Here is a 26,453-nt window from a genome sequence, read left to right on the forward strand (position 1 = left end):
CCACTTTGCGTTTCGTTTTTGTTTCACTCATCATACAATTTGAAGGAAGCCATTCCTCAGAACGTTGACAAGTAGAGGCTTTTATTCGAAGTAATTCATTCCTCTGTTAGTGTGGTCAATTTTCAGTGAGAAGAAAGAAACAATTTCTGAAATAGACAATTATTTGTTTTGTCCTATTTCTTTGGTTTGAGTTTAGCGTTCCTTTTCATCACCAAGGCTATAGGTAACGTGGATCTACTCTTTAAAATGGAATCCCAACCACTGCAAGGGGCTCAAATTTCAATGCTCTCTACCCCCTCTCTCTCTCACACACACACACCGAGAACTGAACCCGGAACCCATGCACTGTACTAGGCACTAGATAGGCGGAGAAGGTTTTGTTTCGGTCTAGTATTGTATATGTGAATCACTACTTTATACCACCTCATTTGTCATCAGCCCATACTGGTCACTCGTCATCATCATCATCTTCGTTATCTTTAGGTTCCTCTGTGTCATCTGCTCTGATTGGGCCAGGCTGCACGGCGATTCCTGTTCCTCCTGTGTATTACATACTTTCGTACAAATAAATTTTCTCTCAAGTAATATTTTTGTGTGATTTATCACTTTTCTATTCTGAGTTCGCCGTTGTTCCTTATATTTTAAATGAAACATCTACTTACCACTTAATGTCAGAGTTCGGTTTACTTATGAGATAAATAACTATGGGAAGACTCTATAGGAATTTGAATCAGTGATTCGGTATCAGGACTTTATATTAAGCTAAGTGCAAGCAGATTCAGAAATAGACAAATTTTATTTATGCTCCTGTACTGTATGCAAAATGTCTATGGATGACGGCTAATATACACGTTAGAAGAATTGTGCTTATATATCTTATTTTTACTTATTTATTATATATTAAACTATAAGATTGAGCTAAATTCAAATGTGTTCTCAATTGATTTTCTTTGATTAGCTTAAAAGTCAAGAGGGTTTTATTATGTAATATATTGCTCTATTAAGTATCAATTCTATGTTAATTAACTTTAGCTCATTGACTGAACCTTCAATGTATTTCAAAATAATTTAGTATCTGAACTGAATTAATGTAAATCATGTAGTTAATATTTTTAATGTACTTAAGTAATGTACTTCTCTACTAACGTTTTCCTTTGTTCTTGTATTTTACAGAACCCAGTAACTACGTTTGTTCCACGTGTAAGCAGAGGTACAATTCAGCATGGACATTGGTGCAGCACGTGCAAAATGGACATGGGATCAAAATATATGTGGAGTCGTCACCATCTCATTCGTCATCAACCCATACTGGTCCCTCGTCGTCATCATCATCGTCGTCCTCATCGTCTGGCTCATCGTCGTCTTCAGGTTCCTCTTTGTCTTCTGCTCTGGTTGGGCCCGGCCATGCGACGACTCCTGTTACTCCTGTTCCTCCAGTTCCTCGAATATGTGACCTTCCGAGGACTACATCAGCACCAAATCAAGTTCTTCCTCCTGTTACGGGACCGACGCTTCCTGGTCTCGATCCTCACAATCCATTTGGACTTCTGCGAATGCCTCTTGGGGATCGACAATTTCCCCCTGGGCTCAACGCTCACAATCCGTTCGCCCGTCCATCTAGTCATGATTTTCGAATGGAGCAACTTGTTTCGGAGCAGTTTCGTTTGAATCCTCACGGACTAGGGTTGGCTACTCCGTTTGAAAGACCACCATTTCCAGATCCATTCGATCGTCCTCCAGCCACTAGGCCAGCACCGCCAGCACTCGCTCTGAGTCTGGAACCGCAATTAGACTTTTACTCTCAAAGACTTCGTCAGCTTGCAGGAACGACGAGCCCTGGTGGGTCTTCGCCGTCCCCTCGCAAACCTCTCCTGACTCCACCGTTTTCTTCCCCACAATCGTCATCAAATAACCCAAATACGTCAACCCCTCAGCAGCAACCACCATCAACGTCATCATCATCATCTTCGTCTACGCAGCAACAAAGACAGACTTCACCAGTACCACCGGCAACCTCAGCGTCGACTCCCTCGTCACAGTCGAAGACGTCTTCTTTATCGCAAAATTCGTCAGCCCAGTCTCAGAGTCGACAGTCACAATCTCCTGAACAGCCATCTTCAAAGAATACAGATTCCCAGCATCAGTCATCAGGACAGATCTCAAACTCCTTGCCGTCAACACCTCGCTCTACAGCCACGCCTACAGGTTCTACGAAATCTGACGGCGGAGGTGGAACAGGAACTGGCCAGTCGCAATTTCATCATCACGGTCATGATAACGGTGGTGGAGGTCACAGGTCGTGCGAATATTGTGGGAAGAAGTTCCGATTCCAGAGCAACCTGATTGTGCATCGGAGGACACACACCGGCGAGAAACCATACAAGTGTGCTGTGTGCAATCATGCGTGTACCCAATCCAGTAAGTTGAAACGTCATATGAAGATCCATCGACAAGGTAGAACGAACGGCAGTGCTGATTCAACACCAGATAGTCTCTACAAAGATCGAGATGGGGCAGATAATGTTTCCAATGCAGGATCTACCGAAACGTTAGATGAAGAAGGTGAAGATGAAGAAGATGAAGAGGAAATGGATCTTGAAGAAGGAGAGGAAGAAGATTTTATTGACGACGTTGATGGAGACGCACCAGAAGATCTCACCACTAAATCTACTTCCAGTGCAACTTCCACACCTACTAACCCTGTTCCAACTTCAACGGCAGAAAACAATAAGACCACTGCAGGTTCATTAGTTGGTGAGCTTATGGATAAATTTGGATTAAGCAACATTCAACAGTACAATGAAGCATACAAACAGGCATTACAAGAATCTGGAAGTGGCAATATCAAAGTGAAAGATGAAAGATCCATTATAAGTGGGAACAATAATGCGTGTGATAGAGACAACAATAACAGCAACTCGAAGCCTCCAGCTACGAGCGTTGCGGAAAATGGTGTTGAGAAATCTTTACGATTTAGGGATGAATTTGCTAAGGGTATCATTGGTCAACCACCATTAGACTTAGGCCCTCATGGACTATTTGGTGCCTTTGATAACCCTTTCGACGCCAACAAGCGATTGAAATTAGATTTGGAAAATCATGCTTTAACTAGGGAAAGAGACAGTCTATATGCTGGACTTTGGTTACCAACAATGACGGGGCCGAGAGATTTGTTTGTTGGAGTCCCAGGGGCAGATCCAGCCGACCTTCTCTCACGCCCCAAAGCTTCTGCCGAAAGTGCCTTGAAGGCGGTTTCGGGTCGTTTGGGTGATGCGCTTGGGGGACCAAAACCTGGACCAAGTGCAGCAGCAGCGGCTGCGGCTGCCGCTGCGGCGGCAGCTGCTAGTCTAAATTTAGGTCTTGCGCCAAGTCCAGTGCATAAGAAGGAAAGTCGACGTAATGATACATGTGAGTTTTGTGGCAAAGTGTTTAAGAATTGCAGTAATTTAACAGTGCACCGTCGCTCCCATACCGGCGAGAAACCATACAAGTGTGAACTATGCAGTTATGCATGCGCACAAAGTTCGAAACTGACGCGACACATGAAAACTCACGGACGATTGGGCAAGGACGTATATCGGTGTCGTTTCTGCGAAATGCCCTTCTCAGTACCGTCAACATTGGAGAAACATATGAGAAAGTGTGTTGTGAACCAAAACAATAAAGCAGCCGGAATTCTTCCTTCATTAATTAGCGGCGAAGACACTGGGGACTCCAGCGCATCTGCTTCCAAAGACACTACATGACTCTTCCCATGGGGAGGTTTCCGCCATCTTCCTTTACAAAGCATTTATTGAAAAGTAATTAATTAATTAAAGAAGAAGAGGAAGCTACAGAACTGAGTTAAGAATAAGATACCTCCCTCCGTCTGTCTGTCGTCTTTTTCTTGTCTCTTACTATGTCCTTTTACTTCTTTGGCGGAATTACTTTCCCCTGATCGTTTGCATAGAGTCTGACAAACGTACACACATAGACACACACACACATACATACATACAGTATCTTATAGATATATATTCAAGAGAAAATCAACAAGTTATGCTTTAAAACTACCGGAATTCTCGCTTCACAATGGATGGGAGAAGAAGTAATACTTACGGAATGAATCCTATGCCTAGAGAGCTTATAAGGTCCAAGCCGGTGCGGGTCATCTTATATAAATAAATAAATAAACATATATAGTATACATATAAAGATTCTTTCAGTGCTCATTGTCACCTCAAGGTGTTAGTGTGAATACAATAATAAAAATAATGTTCTTCACAGACAGATATACAACATTTGTGTTGTGGTGTATGACTTTTTCATTCCATATTTTCTTTCCATTAGATCAGTAACTTGGAGAGGTGATTTGGCCCAGGTTTATTAGGAAAAGAAAAAGAAGTGTGAAATGTAAAGAAACAATATATATGTATGACTAAATCACTAGTTGATAGTACATTGTACAAATAATGAAAAAAAAAACTTAGAAAGAGATACAAAAGTATAATACCGTGAAGAATCTTTGCAAAGAAAAATAGAAGGGTAATGAAAAATAATAGAAATATTTTGAGAAACATACGAAGGCAAAAAAAAAAAATCTCTTGAATTGCATGAGTTTGATTCTTTATAATATATATATATATGTTTTGAGTGATAACAGCAATTAATATTTTTGATCTGTACTGAATAAACAGTATAAAGTCATAGCTGTTTGTGTTTTTTGTAATTAAAAACAATTAAAAAATCGTCATGAGAAAAAATAAATATATATATATAGATATATAAACGTTATCAAAATAATGTATAACATGTTTGTGTTCGTTGTTTTTTGAGATCAGGTGAAATGATTCAAATGTATAATTAATAAGTAGTCAAATGATGTCTGTGGTTTAAAATAAATCTGTGCTGGGGAAAGTATTCTTTTTTTTTTTCTGAAAAGTGATTGTTCGGTGATCATATATCTAGTTTCCTTTCTGGTTTGTTTGTTTGAATTTTTATGTCAACACACACTCACACACAAATGTTAAATGTATGTACGTTGTTAATGTAATTATCTAAAGCAGAAAAATGTTTCTTTTAAATCACCATTTAATAAATGTTCAGTAATATTTTTTTCATATAATATAACATTTCTTGACTGTTTACCCGCTATACTGTCAAAGAATACTTTTTTTATTATTCCATTTTTTCTCTTAAACGATCTGTCAGTTATGGTAAATAAGAATTCGATTGGAAAACAGAAGAAAAGGGCATGTGAAATTATTAAACAAAAAATGTTACAGTTTTTTGTTTGCTTTTTTTAATTTGTTCAAGGTATAAGTTTGTGTGCTTAAGTTGTATAGTTCGTTCTGTATAAATTTGCTTCTTTCAAAATTTTGGTAATTCCAATAGTGCACATATTTTTTTCAAAGTTTTTAAAATTTTTTTTACCGCTTCCTTAGTTGACTAAGAAATTATTAAAACAAACGAAACTAAGTTCAATAAGTGAAAGTTGCTTTTCGTCACTGCAATATAATGCTTCTTCACTATTTACAGTCTGAAATGCTGCCTAGAATATATTAGATATTATTTTACCATGTTTAGACTTTTAAAAATCACGGTCAAAATTAAACATCAGTAACAAATAACTTGGAAACAGACAACCCAAACAACACTGTGTGAAATTGTTAAAATATATATATATATATATATATATATATATATATATATATATATATATATATATATATATATATATATATATATATATATAAGAATGTTGCAGAATAAGTGCTTTCATCAGATAAATTCAGAACCTGAAATTGAAGTTATAACTATGTTTTCATCAATTATTCTTTACAAGCTAAGTTTTTGTCATAATTGATTAACTTTGATACACAAGATTTGTCACCGTATGAGAAACTCAAAACTTTCATTTGTCTTCTCAATAATTGGGACAAGACTGAATGTACACTATAGTCCTGTTTAACGGAATTTTATTAGACTGATAGTCCTTCAGTTGAATGAAAATTCGGTTATACTGGAATAAAGGTTCTTGATATACAGTACTGAATATTTGTATCTTAATTGGCAAGTGTCTCTTAATCTTTGCAGTACAGTGCATGGATTAAAAGTCGCCCACAAATAATGGCCTTTTTTTTTTTAGCAATTTGGTGAACTTTTAATTGGTATTTGGTTAAGCGGGACTGTAGTGTATATTGAAGCTATTGAAAAATATAATCTTTTTTTTAAATAAAGTAGCTACTCAAACACAGTTTCTTTTATGAAATTTTCGCCAAGTTTCGAAAATTTTTTTTAGTTAATTTAGTTTTTGAAATTAATTATTTTATTTCAACATTTTGAATTATATTTGATTTTTCTAACACCCAGATATATGTTTTTTTTTTAAATAGTATCTAAAATTGTTAATGCGAATTTATTATAAATATAACATCTTGAGGCTTTGAAAACCTATGTGCCATGCATTGGAGAAGATTGTAAACATTACACTAAGTAAAAAATAGAGTATTATAAACCAAGATGGACGATTTTTGTACCTTTATATAATGGAAGTGCATACCTCTTAGTACATATATGATTATTTTTTTCGAAGCACTGTTTGGACGAGTTATTTTGATCTATTGCAAGATATGACCACACATTTCATTCTTTTGCACCAGTATTTTTTATTTAAATATTTGAGTTTAGTAAAATTACTAAATATACCTGTTATATACACGAGCTTTTCAACAACGGTTTACATCACTTATTCAACGTAAATTTAACAAGGAAATTTGGAAACTGTAGATTTCAAATTTTAATATAACTCGATAGTGCTGTAACAGATACAACAAGTAATTGAAAAGATAATTGATATATTGAACTAACTTCTTTAAGCTACATGGATTTGTAATCATATTTAGTTTTCTTTCATGTATCTTATATAGTAAGCTATAATTTACAGACTAAGTAGATAAATAAGAATTTTAAAAGGTTACATAGTTAACAATGGAAATTTGTTTATATCTATCCATATGTGTTTTTATTTTGGCAAGTACATAAATTTATCATAAGTTTCACAAGCAGTTTTTAAAATACGAATGTGTCACTTGTACACGAACGTCTGCAATGGATAATTTTTACTTCTGTTTCAATAAAGACCAGTGAGGAACTCCAGTGACAAAAAAAGAGTAAACAATGCTTCAAAAAATACAAATAATATTTTTATTCTTTGACATGAAATAGTGATCTTTCTGTTTGCTTAAAACAGCAGTTTTCTTCTTATTATTCATTAATTTAAAGCACTTATCTTGTTCATATATATATGTTTTAATAACTCTTTCCGTTTCTGTTTCTTCAAAATAAGTTTATGTACAGTGTACTGTTTTCGTGGTCCATAATTATTCAAGTTACTGATATGGTTAAACCGTATAGAAGTGTTTTCTTTCATAAACTGTATAAGAACGATTTGGTTTGATATTTGTCATGCTACCAAAGCAATATGAACTAACACATAAATAATATAACAAACATATTGTGAAAAAACAGTGAATTCCAGTCATTCGTTTAGTAAATTTAGTTTCTGTTTCGTAATATATTTAATTATTATTAAACAAAGGAGAAATATTCACATGTTGTATTCCATGAATGCAATGTTTTGTATAAATGTGTTTAGTTATATATTGCATATATCCTGTATAGTGTTGACCCGAAAGGTTAAGAAAATAGTAATCTGATATATTGCATTTGATCTGTAATTACCAGACTTCGGATTGATAGGTACTTTAAAAAAAAAGAGTCAAAATATGCATGTAACTATGCATTAAAATTGCGAGAATGTGTGCTTAAATATGCATACAATAATCCTATTCTACTTTTTATTTAACAAGTTTATTAACTGTGCTAACTGTAAATGGGCATGCTTAATGAGTAATTGATGTACATTTAGAAGGAAGTAATGCATAGAGTTGTGCTTATATGTACGTTAACGATTGAACACAACACTTTTCGAAGTTGTTAGAGGACATTATTTTTAACGATCAAATACCAGATGCTGAGAATTCGGCAAATTCTTGATTCATCGTTCGTTGAAGCACTTGACTTACATCTTATACAGATTTTAGTACTTTTCTCAACACTTGACTCTGGGTTTCACATAAATGCTTCTTCAACTGCTCCTGGAAGAATTTGCGTTCTTATGAATTGAAACGGATGTACTATAGTTAGTCACTTTTAAGTCTTATTCATCTAATTGTGTTATATGCTTTGGAATTTGATTAAAATGTTCTTTAATAAATGCTAATTCACTTTTGATAGTGCTGACATTGCAGGGCTCCACTGCTTATAAAATACTCGTTACTTTTTTAAGACATGACCAACTGCTTGAAATGTATAATGACCAATGATAATTTCAGAAGATTTTTCTCGGAGGGTGGGGGACTTCCAATAATCGAGGTTGAAACTAGTATTGCGAATACACTGTAGACCCATATGGAACAAAGTAATATTTTGGTAAAGTTTTCAAGTACGGTATATAGGGAACTAAGTAATTACTTTCTTCTTCTAACTAAAAATAAATAATTTAAAATACTGCTTGCCATAGGCTTTTAAACACATTCCTCATAATTAGTCAAGTTTCATCGCCAATGAACGCCGACTTGAGGACTTCTAATTTAGAAAACTTCTCTTTCGGTATCACGATCTGAAGCACAATGTACAAACAAGAGAACAACTGTGTGAACTGGCTTCATTGATTGAGAAAAATATATTGCTACTGTTGATGTGAGTCATGCCCTATGGCAAACAGGTAAATCTTATTTGGTCCTGATCTCAGCACGTCAATCCTGCACACTTTACCTCTTTACATAACTATTAAAAATATATCAAAATATTGTAAACCTCTGTACCAGAATAGCCACTGAGTGCCTATGAACTCGAATTTCTTCCTTCCAGTACCTTTCTTTAAGTTAACAGAGTTTTCTTTAAATAGACAAACATGCGTTTATATAAAGTGAGCTATGCATTTATATAAAGTGGCAGTAGAAATAAGCACTAACCATGCAAACATGCATTTAATTAAAAAATATCTCGTTATTTCAGCTGCAAATAAGATTTAACGAATATCTATTGAGACGACATATCGATATCACATTAGTAAAAACAATCTTCTAAATATGCAAATATAATCCGAAGTTTGGTAATTACTGTACATTGTAAGTTGTGAAGTACGATAGGGGGAATAGTAATCTACAATTTCCTTTCATTCCTTTAATGTACCCATCTACCCAAGTCTTCCTTTAATTATATAATGGCCCTTTCATTTCAAAGTCCCAATTTCATTATTTTAATAAAAAAATACAAAATATGGGGCTTCAACTTGAGAAATAAATTTTTGGTTTCATTTCATTTTGGAAAAATGAAATGTAAGAAATCAAATGGAAAATAACCAATAATCACATTCACGTTTTTCAAATAAATAAATAAATAAATAAGTGATCCCAATTGAGTTTGTAAGACTGATTTTAGAAAAATTGAGTTTATATAAATATATTTATATATATATTCCAGAGTTGTGCTTAATATTTGTGATTTGTAATTGAGTTTCTTTTTTTCTATTTGATAATTCCTGGAATTAATTACAAATAAGAGACATTTTTGTTGCAGTTTGTGATTCACTAATACAAGTATCATTATTATGATTTCTCTTATATATATACATATATATGTATATGTATGTGTGTGTGATTTGTTCTAAAGTGTATGTTCTTTTTTTCTCTTCATCTAAACTATGGCGAAGTAGCAGATTGGAGTCTTAACAACACATTTTGTTTTTTGTTTTTCAAAATATATTTAGTCAATGTGTTTTGCAGAAAGATACTGTTCCTATGAGAGTTTTTTTTTAATATTAAAAATAAGGAAATTAATACTAATCGGTATCATTATAGATGGTTGGTGCAAGATGGTAAAGCATGTATTTGGCTCAGGGATGGTCATACATGCGGATGTGTTTGTGATTGTGTTGAAAACTTTGTAAATGTATGTAAGAGAATGCGTGTATATATGTATGTACAATGGATGGATGTGTGTGTATGTGTATTTTTGTGTTAATCAAGGAGTAAGTACAGATAATAAGTTTTGCGCGTAATTTCAAATAGTATCGTCTTTTTTGTACTGTGTATGGCAGCACAATCATTTCATACTTATGCTTTTGTATTTATATCAAAAATTTAATTTATCTCAAGATCACTTAAGTATTGCTATTCTATAATCTTAATACTAATAATGATTAATTAAACTATTAAAGCCTCCGCATAGCGAAATGATATGTTTTCGACTTTCTGATGCATAGTTAACTTTGAATGTCTTTTTGATTTCCACGACCCGCAATTTGTTCTTTATTCATGTAAGTTCTCGTTGAGTTCCAACGAGTATTAAAATCAGAACTTTATAATAACATGTAAACATTATGCTGCGTGTAAGTTTTTTTTTTAATTAAAAGGTACACAATTCAGAAAAGCCTTTGGAAAACACATTTGCATGCGATATATATATATATTATATTTCTTTAGTAATCTCATTTCAGTAATTGTCGTCATACCAATCTTCGTTCGTAACTTCTAATACTGTCAGTTATTGTTTGATTTCTCTTTTAGGAAAGAATATTCGTTCTGGATAAGAATGTTTCAATTATGTTTTCACTTTCTAGAAATCATTTACATTTTTCTTCACATATACATAGTTTCTAGTTACGTGTTTTCTTTTCCAATTCTGTGCTTAAGTGTATGTCCTACTGATCTCTTATATAACAATAATTACCAATATGGAAAGGAAATAAATGAAATACTTTAATCTTAACCTCTTTCTGATTGAATAACGAAATTGTTTCACGCGGAACCATGCTCTTATTCTCCACAATATTTCTTCGAAAATTGTGGGTCATCCTTGGCTGAGAATTAAATCTGAAGATTATGCTAAATTTTTAATAGTTTATGCGAATACTTGCACTGTACCATCACTTTAGTTCAATGCTAGAACGCTCACTTATTGGACGAGTAGTCCCTGGTTTAATCCTAAGTGTTGGACAATAGTTTTTTCGAATTCTCTCTCAATCTTTTACTAATTCTTCGATGACTACGCAGTTAATGCTCACAGAGCACAAACTAAGCATACTTAACTAAATGTTTTATTTCATTTCATGCAAATAAAGTCAGTATGTATCTGAAGAAATACCAACAATTAAGACGAAACAACTAAATGTCGTAGTGTGATTAACATCATCACCACAGTTCATTTCAGACTTATATTTCGCATCTAATGAAGTTAAAATTTGACTTCCAACATATTTATAGAAGATTTAGTGTTTAAATTAAAATAAGATGTTAACATGTTGAATCAATAGCTTATACAGATGTAGACCCCATCCGTTTAAGATAGTTTGCAAACAAATGACCTCTTGAAATCCAGTTCACAGTTCTGTACAGAGAATTACGGTCTTTTTAAGTCAAAGAAAATTGAATTAAAAAAATATTGATTCTTTCTGAAGGAGTTGACGAAACTGTATGGTGTGTGTACCATTTTTCTTCGGTGATGTACAAAGTATTGCTAATTTTCTCATCTAATAAAGTAATGTGCTTAATCAGTAATAACTGATATTTGAAACCGTCCGAGTAGTTTAAAATAGCAATTATTAGGAGGCGGAAGTTCATGATCTAAAAGAAAATATAAATACATATGATCTAAAAAATACTCTAAAAATATGGAAAAATGATCCAAAAATTGTGAAAGACGATTAAATTTGTATCTGTATCTTTAAAAGAGTACAACAAAGATACCAAATGATGCGCATCGTGTCCATGATACAATAAAAACGTAAGGTACCTTTTTCAATTGAAATATATGTTTGATTTTAAATGAAAATAACCAAATAAGATATAAATTTAAACAATTTAATGATTAAGACAAAAACAATAAATTGTTCAGCGTAAAATGCATTTATTTTGTTTATTTTGGACCATTATCTAGCATGGTAAGTTTCCATGTCCTGTGTGGCACTACAAACATAAAGAAATAATTTCTTATGTAAATCGTGTAATTACTGTTTAGAATTAACAAATTGTATATGAAAAATCGGAAAGTGAAGATCAGGAACACATTCGGAGAAAGGGGACTTCCTACACATGCTGTCTCTTTTCGTTAAAATATAGACTGTCGAAAAAGTAACAAAATTTAAACGTCAGAAATAATTTTAAATATATTACACACACACACAAATTAATTTTGAAAATATTTAATGCAAATGAAAAATCCAAATTTTTCCACTGACCTTGCATATGATTTAAGAACCCCACCGTTCTCTTGACAACATAAGAGTAAAGATTAATGTCTGTAGTTCGGACCCTCTTTCTTTTGTTTGTAAATTTTCGTCTTATGAGAAAATGTGATTACCTTGGTGTACATTAAAAGAATGACCGAAAATAATGAAAAATCACCGAAACACAAAAAATGGCGAAAAAGTTACCAAAATTTGAGAAAATGAGAAAAATATGACTCAAAATCGGAAAAGATGACCTCAAAACTGAAAATTGGCCAAATATGAAAAAGAAAGTACTTTAAAATTACCATTCTTTGGTTTAGAACGAAGTGTAATATTCTTTGCATTTGATGGACATTGTGTCCGCAACACACACACACACACACATACACACACAATCAATTTCTGTCCTCTAGTAATGATCAATAATGAATATCATACTATTTCAACTACAAATGCAATAAATTAATAAGAAAATACAACCAACCGAAACTCATCTGCTTAATACACATTTATACAGCACAAATTTAGAAGGAGATAAAACACTAGTCATGTAGAAAGGGTTCTTTTGTTTTTCAACTATTGTGTATACGCTTAGAATTCTGTTTATACTTGTACATAAATGTTAATATTAAACTCCTCAAAAATAAATTACGTTTCTGTTCTATTTCTTGGATTTTCTGGCACACAAAGGGGCACATACATACTAGCCTGTGAATGTTTTTTCTTGTTTCATTTTAATTATTTATTTTATCTGTGTACATAAATAAAAATAGATATAAATATATATATATACATATAAACACATGTGATCAATCTTGCATCAATCATCAAACGATTATGAATCCTCCTGGCATATTTTTTTCTTCGTAAAAATGTATTATATATATATATAAAAATATAAATAATATATATATTCATATCTACTTGTTGGATATATCTATCTATCTATCTGTACACAATATTGTCTTTATTTGTTTGTTAATACAGAAAAAAAACATTTGTAATCAGTTGAAAAAATAATATTAATACTGGTAGTGTGTATATGTGTTTTTTAATTATTAGAAACAAACAAAAAATACAAATGACTGTACCAAAAAATATTATTGTGATTATGGAATTAAAGAAATAAAAGCATTAAAGAGCATTATGTGTAAGTAAATCTTTTCAGTTTTACAGAGATTCAACAACAAAATATGTAAAATACGAATCTTGTACAAAGTATTATAAAGTGGAAAAAGAAGAAAAGATGATAGTATTTTAAAAAAATATTAAATAATAGTTGTTTGTATAGTTCCCAAATCGCACATTTCCCCCTAAGCTGGATGTAGATTGTTCTAATTTAAAAAATAATATTGATCGATAGTTGTATGTTGATTTTTTTATAATTAAAAGGGAGGAAGACAAAAAGCAGAACCAAATTGTATAATTAATTAATAAAAAAATTAAACTTATTTTATCCCTGGTTTTCCTTTTGTCAGGGTTAAAGGCATACCTTATTATATATATATAAATAAAAAAGTATATATAATTACATATGTGAAATATTTCTTTGTGGTTGGATTTACAGTGGCTGTTCTTGTAAACAGTTTTCTCACCAGGGTATATAATATTATATAGATAGATATTATTATGATAAAAAAATAAATCACAAACCAAAAAAAACATATTTCCAATAATTGTTATCAAAGTATTTGTCCATGGGATAGATAAATATAATTCAACATGACAAAATGGAATATAATTTAACATGGTTACTTATGTCATCACTTACAAGACCTCTAATGTATAGACATATTGTGTATGGAAAATCTCGTTTTTTTTTAAAAAAAAAATCTTACGTCATAAAATTCGTTCTTTTTTCCCTTCCCGAACTAAAAATAGTTTTTAAATGTGGTTTCAGTATGAGAAAACAGAGAGTAGTTATAATACATTAAAAATATTCACAATATATTTTTTTTTTGCAACGTATTTTACCCTATCCCCACTTTGCTGGAAGAGACTATATGCACACACGAATATATATACACACACAAGAAATGGTAACAATGAGTATATATAGTCTGCAATATGTGATAAAACGATAATTATGTTCTTTTTTTTAAAAAAAAGACAAATAAAATTTCTGATGTGTTGTATTCCGATATCAAATTTCACTCAGTCAAGAAATGAAGTAAAAATTACCTAAAAAATGCATATCATTGCTTCTTTCAGTAACGAACAATATGCGGAATAATACGGAGACGCTGTTCCTGACCGCAAAATTAAACATTGACATCACGTAATGATTAGTGAGTTAAAACAACAATTTATAATAATTATATATTTAAAATAATATTTCTGGTCTTGTGAGAATTTATTTGATAAATACAATTGCAAAACTAATTTTCGACTTACGATCATACAAATATATGTTGTATATACAAATTGCGTATGAGTTAAAAACGAAAGTTAGAGAAGTCATTAAAAAAATAGATAGACTTGAGGAAATGTAATTTATTTTTGAAAGAAAGGATTATTAGAAAATTTGGGGAAATTATAAAATAGGACAAAGTATATATATGGAGAGAATAATAATAGTATAAAAGCGGACTCAAACTGAAAATAAACATATAAAAACTAAAATAAAACTAAAATATTTCAACAAAATCAGTTCTCCCCCCCCCGTTTCATGTAAACTATTTATTTGATCTTTGTACATGTAATGTACCAAATATGGAATACGTAGAAACTGAATAAGTGTATTTATGATGATTGTCAAACAGTTTGTTTTTATTAAATGCTTCTTTAATAGAGAAGAAATAATTTTGTTTTTATTTATTTATTTATTTATTATTACTATTAGAAGAAAACACCTGATCTAGTATCGTATTAAAAATCTGCTTCTTTAACCCTATTCCTTAACTAAAAGAAAAATTTACAGTTTCATATCATGTTTATGTCGTGTACACTTAAAGCGAGCGAATTTATGCTATTTTTTAAGCCCATTGATTTATATGGAAATGTTGTTTCTTTCAAATGAACTAAAATTTTAATGGGTTTAATTTTACTAATTTTTTCTTCAAATTTATCTCCTATACTTTCTCAAAACTAAATGTTGTTGTATAATTTAATTTATTTAATAATTAAAAAATCAATATTTTTTAAAATGCAAAATCATTTTGAGGGAGAGCAATGCACATTTAACAAGACCTGAAGATAGAATCATGAAAATTTCAGTTCATTTCGAAGCAAACTCAAAAAGTAATTCCCATATAAATCAATAGGGCTAAAAAAAATCAAGATCAATTAGATACTCAACACATGGAAGAGGTAGCTGCAAGTTTATTTCCATTAGCAAGTAATAGTGCTCATTGAAGATCTTCAAAGAAAATATACGTCAAGTTTGATCACAATAAGGCTCATTTTTATGAAAGTTATTGTGGACTCAAATTGGAGAGACAAATGTCGCATTTAGTGCACAAGAGAATCAAGTCTTTTTTATCATGGAGGGGGGTCATTTTGGACATATTTCAGCTTTAAAATCTCTATTCGAAGCTTCTTTCAGCTTAAGAGATTCATATCCAGATATTATATATATAGGGGCTATAGCCCCCCTTGACGCTAAGGTATACACCGGATAAAATGGGCTTCAATCCTGCTTTACACTGGATAAAACTGCAAACTGTGGTTTAGCCCTTCCCTTGATCATATCCTGAATCCGCCACTATATATATATATATATTCTTAGAGCTTTGGTATTTGGAACATCATTCATTTGATTCCCTTGTACTCTGAAAGTTCCAAATATTACTTTTGTGTTGAATGGCAGGAACTTGGTTTTATAATTCCTAGCGACTGTTTCATTAAGTTTAACATAGATCATTTAGTAGTGTACATATGCGTATATCGAAACTCTTTTATTACAAATACATTGGGGGAACACGGTGGCTCAGTGCTAGGGCGTTTACTTCTAGTGTCTCGGGTCCCTAGTCCAACCTTTGACCAAGTAAGTTTGTGATGAGCAAGATCGTGACCGTGGGGTTTCTTGAAGTACTCCCATTTCCGCCCACATGCTCATTCCACCAATTCTTCCATCATCATTCACTTGCCTTAATCATCTGTCTCCCTTAGCTTAAAGAGCATAATCGCGGGACGTTAGATTGAGATATTTCATTTCAATTTTAGAACAGCTACATATACTTACTATGCGTGAAACTATAAAATTACTTTCTTTAAACGTTCGTTATGCTAATTATGCAATCATATTCTTTAAGAATATGAAATTTGTTGAAAGTATAGGAGCATTTTGCAACATACCGGTACATCATATTAGATTATGAAAATATTTATCACTTTTAGTACTTTTCTAAAACCTGAAAATACGCAATAAAATTTTTAAAAAAAGTTTTTTTTTAGTTTATCTTAAAGAGTGTATATATATATATATATATATATATATATATATATATATATATATATATATATATATATATATATATATATATATATATGCGCTTGTTGTGAAGATACTAATAGTAAATAGTGAAACAATCGTTCGTATACGAATAACAAAGAAAATGTTTGATTGAATGAAATATATTGAATTTTGTGGATCATGGGCCACAATATTTTTGAACAGACCCTAAATCGAATTTTCATATTTTTTACGGAATAAGCACATCATACTGAGTTAAGTGATAGTTTTGGTTTGGCTACACTATATGTAGTTCTCAAAATATGGGATGTACAAGAAAATGTTAGATTGAATGAATTATATTGAACATTGGATCTTTTGGTCCAAAAATATAAGATACAGTGTTTAGATTCTACAATGATTCAGACAGAACTATAGCAGAGAAAATGAGTCATTAACAAAAATATAATTACACAACTATTAATAACAAACAATAATATTTCCAATAAAATGTTCTAATAGAAATATTTATATGTCTACTATTAAAAGAGAAGATAATAGTTAATCAATAGAGGCACACTTTTTACTTCAAACTTCGGTATCCTAAAGAAATAAATTTTCACATTATTATGATAACATTGGTAGTAATATTTGGAGAAACAGTTTAAAATATTCAATTTATTATGGCTTCGTGTTATAGTTATGTTGAATACATATGTATATCTGTAATACATAGATAGTACAATAAAATACTATGAAAAAAAATAGGTTAATGACGGAAACTACTGTACATTGTACTTTTCGATACCAACATTCTTATTATGGAAGTTACAATTGAAGATTCTTTAAGTCTTGCGTGTGACACTCCATGGGTAAGAAATTAGCTAATTTAAAACTGAGCATACGTATGTAACCATGTACACATGTACCATTTAACTTAAGTAACCATAAAAGTTTTACGCAAGTCCTATGAATATGAAAACAAAATCTCCAGGAAATTGTTTGAAGTCAAAAGACAACGATTGAATGAGTGAAGGAAAAAAATATGAATGTGATTGAGAAATGGTCATATTGAAAAAGAATGGTGGGATCAACACTTTTCAATATATTCAAGATTACACTGAGCAAAATACAGGAAATTATTTTCATGACCAATAACAGTTTCTTTTTTTATTTTTTTAAAAAGAAAAATCCTTATCGATTTCTTCTGGTGAACTACAGTTTAGTAATTAATAATGTTAGTGGAAAAATTAAAGTCAGATTGTAATACTAGATTACCTTCTTTCTTTTTCCACATAGTCGGAGTTTCTACGAAAGTGTGAAATAAAATTTTCTTGTTAAAAATTACACATGTTCATGTAACTATCCACTGTTTTTAGGTAGGTACCCTCAACGTAACTAGGTATGCTGAGCAGGGCCGGCCTTAAGCCGATTGGACCTATTGCTCCCAATCGGGCCCCGCGCTAGAGTCGTCTAATCTACTCTCCAGTGCCGTTTTAACAGAATATTAGGCCCAAAGCAAACAAGTGTGTTCTGTTCCCTATGACTAAATTTTGCTCCTAATACATGAAATTAATTCTGCTCGCGAGGCCCGCATTCAAGTGATTGATACCATTAAGATGGTTCTGCTACTCTCGGTTGTCAAGAACACACACCAGCATATTACACGTGCTCGTGGGTTTTCTCGGGGTTCTCCCGTTTCCTCCCACTTTCTTCATTCCACCATTTTCACTCATCTCTCATCATCACCGTATCCTTTAGCCTAACCGGCATAACCGTGGGACGTAAAACTTAAAAAAGAAAAAGACCACCATATTACAATACAGATATATCCATGGATTCCGCAAGGGAGGTATGGCCTCTCCTAATATCCTCTGTGATTTCCTATACGAGTTTTATCCTGTTCATTTATCTCCAACCGTTTTCATATTAGTGGTACTGGACGTTTTATCTGATACAGGCACTATGACTTGGCGGTCATTTTGGAAACGGTGACCCACATGAACAATCTTTCGCCACAACGCTGTTTAGTGAGTGAATATCCATCGAACGAGGTACGACTTGACCCATATTTTAGTTTAAAATTTCTAAGTTAGGCCTGGGCCCTCATGAAAGGCGGCTCTGAGGGGCACCGCGTCAATACCATTCGATTTGCCCCATGGCTTTCCTATTTGAGTTTTTGTTAAGTTCATTTATGTTCAACCGTTTTCATATTAGTGGTACTGGACGTTTATCTGTTACAGGTTACTATCTTGGCGGCCATTTTGAATACGGTGACCGATATGAAAAATCTTTTGTCACATCGCTTTTTAGTTTTTAAAGATCTATCGAACGAGGTGTCACTCGCCCCATGTTTCCATTTAAAATTTTGAACTTGGGCCCCGGGCTCCCTTGAAAAGCGGCCCCTGGGGGAACCGCGACATTATAATTCGATTTGCCCCATGGTGTTTCCTATTTGATTTTTTTTTTCAGTTCATTTATGTTCAACCGTTTTTGAGATATTTCCGTGGAAAGATTAAAATCGGCCACCCTGTATATTCGTATAATAAATTTGGTTCCTAAATTTCACAGGTATACCATGGACCAGTCCTACCTAGTTTTCAAATATACTCATAGACATACATTCACAGAAGTAAAGTTGCCATAAACCTAATTATTGTTATATATTGGTTAAATGTACTTTGTACGTATTGATAATGTGTACTTACATATTCCACTTTTTTTTCTTTCTATTTTTGTTAGAAGGGATATCTTGGCCGGGGTGATACTCAACTTTCAAACACACTCATAGATCTACACATTTGCAGCACTCAGGGTACCATAAACCTACTTGCTTTTACACAATAGTGAAACGTACTTTGTATTTATTGATATCTCTTAGCAAATAGACAAGTTCTACCAAATTTTTGTTTTTATTTTTCTATGGTACCACGGGTAATGGACATATTGTAGACAATTATCAAATATGAACCTATATACTAATATCGTTCAAGGTACCACGAACCACATTTTATTACTAACAACCCAACCACTCCAATTTCACTGTATCCACAACCACAAACAAAACAAAAAATCCAATACCACATTTCAAAGAGCAACAGAGACACACCGATACAAGTAGGATCAAATAACACAAAGGCACAATCATAGAAACCCTCAGTCCACAAATAGCCATCATCTTATCACAAAAGCCATAGAAAACATTATCAAACACATCACAAACTGAATTATCATCATACGACTTGACACCCATAACTCCAAATAACTCATATACAGCTTACAGACCGACAACCAACAGCCAACCGACAAATAGACATTATTACAAACAAATATATTCAATGTAAACCACAAAAAACGCTCATCACAAGCAAAAGATACAAACAGACCAAGGTTTCTGCTAATATATGAAAAACTGGTTATAGTTGTCCTGCTATATTCTGTCTGTCTTACGTCTACCTGTGGAATTAGCTTACATCTGGCATCTTACCATTTGTTTAAAGAACAAGAAGATGAAAAGAAACATGTCTGCTTCCACGCATCGTTCCCTTTAGTTCTAGTTTGGAATGCAGTTCCTCACAACGCGACTTATCAAGATTTCTTATCATATTGTTTTTCATTTATTTGTGAGAACAATTTGCTAAAATGCAGAAGCAATGGGTAGCAAATTCTGAGAAAGACCATTCGGATCATGAAAATCTACGCCGTTTTGAAAATTCATCAAATCAAGTTATCGCAAATCGAAATACTGGGTGAAAGTTAGAATGGAATGAAGAAATGTAATATGTACAAAGAAACTGCTCTGGCTACTACAGACGTAAGGGGAAAAAATGTGAGACGTGTTGTTACGAGAGGTATTGGATCTTCTAGAAAACGAGGCAATCGAAACAAATTTGAAATTATAGATAGTGTTGCGTACGATCTTGTGCGGAGAACGATACATAAAACATAGCTACAGGAAAGAGGAAGTTCCAGTGATAGAAATACCTTTAAAAAGACTAAAAGTAGAAACTGAGGGTACCGACTATATGTTTACTTACCGAGAACAAACCCCTAAGACTGCATGTTAAAATTTTGAGTTTTTCGCACAAGAAACTACAGATTCGACAAGTTATTATGGAATCCCCGTGGATAGTTTCTATACATTCTAAATATATTGAAACCGCAAACAATTATAGAGCTGCTGGTAAAAAAAAAATTGAAACATTGCGATACCCATACTACTGTGAAGAAAGAATGGCAAGACAAATCTCAAAATTGTTGTCTGGATGTCCCAATTTCAAGAGAAAAGCGAATTATTATACTTCATGCGGCCAATGAAAATCGATGAATTCCCGGATGTTTACTGTTGTCTGCAAAGAATATTGCTTCATCATCTACCAATTACCACCAAGATATGACAGTCGAGCTTCTCGAAAGATGTTTTAAGGAACAATTGATAAGAAAAATTATCAAGGAATGAGGAATGTGTGATTGTAATGGATAACGCTAGCTACCACTCACGCCAGTTAGAGAAAATTCCAAATAGCAGTACGGGAAAGGCTAATATAATGTTCATGGAAAAAATAGCATTACCGTTCCTCAATCTATTTCCTCAAAAGCAACATCGTCAGATATGGTCAAACTTGCAAATGTCGAAAAGAAATGTGCGACAGACGTCCTAGCGAAGTCGGAAGGTCACCAAGCACTCAGACGGTCGTTCTACTTTTGTGTGTTCAATTCAATAAAACTGTTTTGCACTTCACTAGAATTAAAATAACGAATGCTACACATAATAAAACCCCAAATACCAGTGACTGGGTAATTCGAGTGATTCGGCAGGAAGTGGATAACATTCCTTCAACACTGTGAAGAATGTGTGTGAAATATAGTGTTAAAACAGAAGAAAAGTATCGAAGTTGAAACAGACGTGACGATACTCAAAAAATAGTTATAGAAAGTGATAATATTAGCAGTGGCGTAACTAAGAGCTTGGGGGCCATCCCGCAGACAATATGGAGTGGGGCCCATCTCTACGTCCTACTTCACAATTTGGGGGCCCCGTGATGGCTTGGCCTCCCCGCAATGCGGGGTCTGCCGGTCCCTTATTTACGCTCCTGAATATTATTGACAGTGACTACAGCGATGATGGAATGGAACTGTAGGATGTTTTGTAGAGGCCGCAATGACATGGTCCCTTTCCGGGGCGTAACTAGGTGTTCAATTGATGCATTTGGTTGATATAAAATCTGGTGTGTTCTTAGAATGCTTTGTTGCTCCAATTAATACCTGTAATGTTAATGTAATACAGCTGGTCTTCATCTAGAAACATAATAAAACCACAGCGGTCTGCTACTCCTCTATCCCTTTTGGGATGCTGGCTTTTTGGGCTATTTTTTAGACTTTCAGTCAAGCAGCTACTGCATCGTCACTATTTATCCTAGGATCATGGTTCATACCTCATTCTCTTCAGAATAGAGCTGGCTTTCAAATGGTACCACTTGCATGCTCATACCATATACCAGAAGCGGGAAAAAATGTCAAAGTGAAAATTTAGGAGGGAAAATTTTTTCCTCGAACTGTGGCCCCCCTGGACCCCCCCTGTGTGAACGTAGCCATCTAAAAAATCTGATAAATAGTACCTGGTATACTGAATGTGTGTGCCAAATTTCAAGTTTCTATCTTGAATAGTAAGGGCGGGAGAAATTTTATCAAAAATTCCCACAATGCCCCAAATTACCACAAAACACTATGATCTCAGGGAAAAAATTCCTGAGACATCCCTAATTACCCTAGGGACATGTGTCGCCCATATTCTCTTCTGAATAGAACTGCCTTTCAGGCGGTACCATTCACATGTCTCCATCATGTATCTAAGGCGGGAAATTCCAGAAAAAAGGGATTTTTTGGTCTAAATTTCCCTTTTTTCAAATTTTAGCCCCTCTGGACCCCCCCTGTTTTAACGCAGAAATCTGAAAAAAATCTGTTAAATGCTACTCGGTGGACTGAATGTTTGTGCACAATTTCAATCTTCTATGTGCAAAAATAAGCCCGCCAAAAAATTTAGAAAATGCCCCATGCTAGCCTATACAGAAGTATATTTTGAAAAAACTTCACTGAGACGTCCCTAATTACCCTAGAATAATAATTCGACCATCATTCTCTTCAGAATGGAACTGCCTTTCAGACGGTATGACTCACGTGTCTCCATCATGTATGTGAGGCGGGAAAAGCATGAAAAATGGGATTTTTTGGGTCTAAAAATCCCTTTTTTCAATTTTTTCCCCTTCTGGACCCCCCTGTTTTAATGTAGAGATCTGAAAAAATCTGAGAAATACTACTAGGTGGGCTGAATGTTTGTGCACAATTTCAATCTTCTAGGTGCAAAAGTAAGCCCGCCAAAAAAAAATATATATCCACCATGTCCCATTTTTCCCTATATAGAAGTATATTTTCAAAAAATCCCTGAGACGTCCCTAATTACCCTAGGATAATGATTCGACCGTCATTCTCTTCAGAATGGAACTGCCTTTCAGACGGTATGACTCACGTGTCCCCATCATGTATGTGAGGCGGGAAAATGACAAGAAACCGGATTTTGGGGGTAAAAATATCCCTTTTTTCACCCCTTTGCCCCTCTGGTTCCCCCCCCCCCTGTTTTAGCACTGACATCGGAACAAAAATCTGGTAAATACTACTCGGTGGACTGAATGTTTGTGCAAAACTTCAATCTTCTACGTGAAAAAATAAGCCCGCCAAAAAATAATGAACATAGGCTTCATAAGGGAAAATTTCTATTTCAAAATTATGACGTCATCACCTCCTATGTCTGGACGCAGGACGGTCTGAAACCATACGTAATGTCTTCTACAATGTATCTGAACTTGAAAAACAAGAAAAAAACGTGGACGAAAAAGCTCAAATAGAAGAGAAATAACGTAATGTACCATGAAAAATGCGTATCGTACAAAATGTACGATAAGATCCCCAAAGGGCTATACCTATAAAAGTAACCAAGAAAGTTCTCTCGCTTTTTGTGGAGGTCTGTGTCCCATTGACCATCACACCGTGAGTTAAATGCGAATGGAAATAACGCGAAGGTCAATTGTTGGTGTGGGTATATCCAACATACTACCTCAATGTGGCAGCTCAGTTACACCCTGAACTTGCATAACGACAGAGTGAACATGGGAAATTCACAGAGCGTCATAAGGGCGTGTATGCTGTATGAGTTCAAACTGGGGTCAAACGCCGTTGCAACGGGGCGGAAGATATGGTAAGGATGTCGTGACTATGCGAACAGTGCAACGGTGGTTTAACAAGTTTAAGGACAGTGTCAAACACTCGAAGACGCACCGCGTGCCGGAAGATCAACACATGTAAAAAATGAAGATCTTTTTTGGCAGCAACTGAGACAATTGAGGAACTGGGACTACAATTCAGTGTGAGTGGAGAAACCTCCATCAATTTGGAAAGCACTACAAGTTAGGTCGATGAGTTTCAGATGATTTGACTACAAGACAGAATTCAACACGAGCAGACAGCTGTGTTTCTTTGCTGTCTCGTCTGAGGAAGGAGCCATTTCTGGACAGAGTGCTGACGTATGATGAGAAGTGGGTTCTGTACAAAGCTCCACACCGCCGTCATCATTGGATAGCATTCCATGAACCGGTTTAAAAATATACGAAATTAGCATTCCACAAGAAGAAGGTCCTTCTGTGTGTTTGGTAGACTGCTCGCGGCATCGTGCATCGGGAACTGCTACCAGCTGGTGAGAGCATCAATGCAACTTTGTACTGTCAGCAGTTGAGCCGCGTTCAAGAAAAACTCAAAATGGAGCCAGCACTTCTGAATCGCAAAGGGGTCCTCCTGTTATAGGACAACGCTAAGCCACTTGACTAGGATGACCCGTGTCACCATTTTACGCCATTGATGGGAAACACTATAGCATCCGCCATATACAACGATATTGTATATCTGATATCTGTGAATTACTTCCATTTCTAATTGTAGCTATTTTGGGCAACGGTGCTTAAAAGAAGCTCATGTGGTTCGGATCCCACGTTAATCAGTAGGTCCACGTCTCATATAGCCTCGCTGCTGAGGGAGACGTTAAACTCAAAATCAACTCAACTCAGCGGTGCTTAAAAGTGCACAATCTGTTGTAAAGAAGAAGAAGAAAAATGTAGAATATATGTTGAGATAGATATATAGTCATGTAATGATAGTTTTGTTATCGTGTTGCTATGACAACTAAAAAGATATTCGTGGAGATTTGAGAATAAAAGGTAATTATATGTATAAATTAAGGTGTTTGATTGTGGTGACTTATCTTATTATTCGAACTGTGGGCAATAAATGTAACAGAAAGAAAAAAGAAATTAGCAGAGGGTTTTATTTGCAGCTCTAAACATTAGACTTTATAAATTACTCTGCGTATGTAAATGCTAATAGGCCTGCACTAACAGAATATATATATATAGTTTTTTAGTGCTAATACACAAACAGAATATATAGTTTTTTAACTGGTTTGATTCAATAAATTAATTTTAAGAATTTTGAAAATTGAATGTCGTTCTTGACCAACTGTCGAAATGAAGTTGATTCCCTTTCGGCACGCAAACAGCTCATTGGCCGGTACACTTTATGATAGCCCATTTTCCCTATTGTGGTAAATCTGGCAACTATGCGTTACACAAAAATGCGAGCTAATGTAGTAAAATGGATATCATATTCATATTCAGGGACCTAAAATTAGTCAGAATTAGTGAGTTTTCTTTCTATAACTTTTCAAAAGTTTAAAAACGTCGGCCTGTGTAATACTACCGAACCCAATTTCAGAAGAGACAGAAATAGTAATCGTACAACATTTAGAAATCAGGCAAACAGTATATCTAATTTTTCTTGAACTGGATTTCGTAGTAATTTCATAGATGGCAGAAATTATCAAAACAGGAATCAAAGAACTGGAGACATAAATAACATACAGGACGATATTCCTCAAGATTGTGCTATTGAATGCAATCTAATTGAATCTTTTGGTAATATAACTTGAGCTAAAGTCATGGCGTCCCTCAAAATATATCAAAGGTAAATGGATACATTTAATTAAAATGTTAGTTCCTTCAGAGGTTTTATCTAAGATTAACATGGATAATACCGAGTTTCCAGATTGATTCTTAATATAATAATTTCTTTATTTGTATTATTCATGGTTAGAATATTGATCAATTCTTGTTTTGTTTCACTTTGAGTATTGTTATGATTTCTTTGTAATTCGCTTCACTTATCAATATTGTGCTTTCAAAATCTTTTATAATCATCTTAATTATGCCCAAATGAAAGAAATAAGTTATGCAGTATTTCAATATACTTCAATTTAAATTGTCAATGAGTAAAGAATCTATTTTAGGACCTAAATAATTAGCAAAAGGGTCGCATTTTGAATAAGTCTTCTTCGTCGATAATTTTATAGAATTAAAATGGAATTGATTATTAAATGAATGTAAGAATATTATTAAGACAAAATGAAATTAACATATATATGTATTATAATTTATATATATGAGGGCTATTCGGAAAGTAAGGTAACCAAGTATGTAAGATATGTATCGGTCGAGGATTATTTCTTCAATTGTAACCAATTTAAGAAGTCCTAGTCGGGAGCCATATATACAACGATATTGTATATCTGATATATGTGAATATCTTCCATTTCTAATTGTAGCTATTTTGGGCAACGGTGCTTAAAAGTGCACAATCTGTGGTAAAGAAGAAGGAGAAAAAAATGTAGAATATATGTTGAGATAG

At 33.6% G+C, this 26,453-nt stretch overlaps 1 protein-coding gene across 1 annotated transcript in view; it reads left to right on the forward strand.

Annotated features, from left to right (window-relative positions):
* Cph (BCL11 transcription factor chronophage) overlaps nucleotides 1-5,050 on the forward strand; it is a 291,173-nt gene extending 286,123 nt beyond the window's left edge. Inside the window, exon 3 of the mRNA XM_081771713.1 lies at nucleotides 1,174-5,050. Within this exon, the coding sequence (XP_081627839.1) occupies nucleotides 1,174-3,746 (2,573 nt within the window). The 3' untranslated portion in view covers nucleotides 3,747-5,050. The remainder of the gene's footprint in view (nucleotides 1-1,173) is intronic.
* Nucleotides 5,051-26,453: the final 21,403 nt, after the last annotated feature.

The sequence above is a fragment of the Thermobia domestica genome, chromosome 9, assembly GCF_964235325.1.
Source record: "Thermobia domestica chromosome 9, izTheDome1.hap1.1, whole genome shotgun sequence".
Classification (NCBI taxonomy): domain Eukaryota; kingdom Metazoa; phylum Arthropoda; class Insecta; order Zygentoma; family Lepismatidae; genus Thermobia; species Thermobia domestica.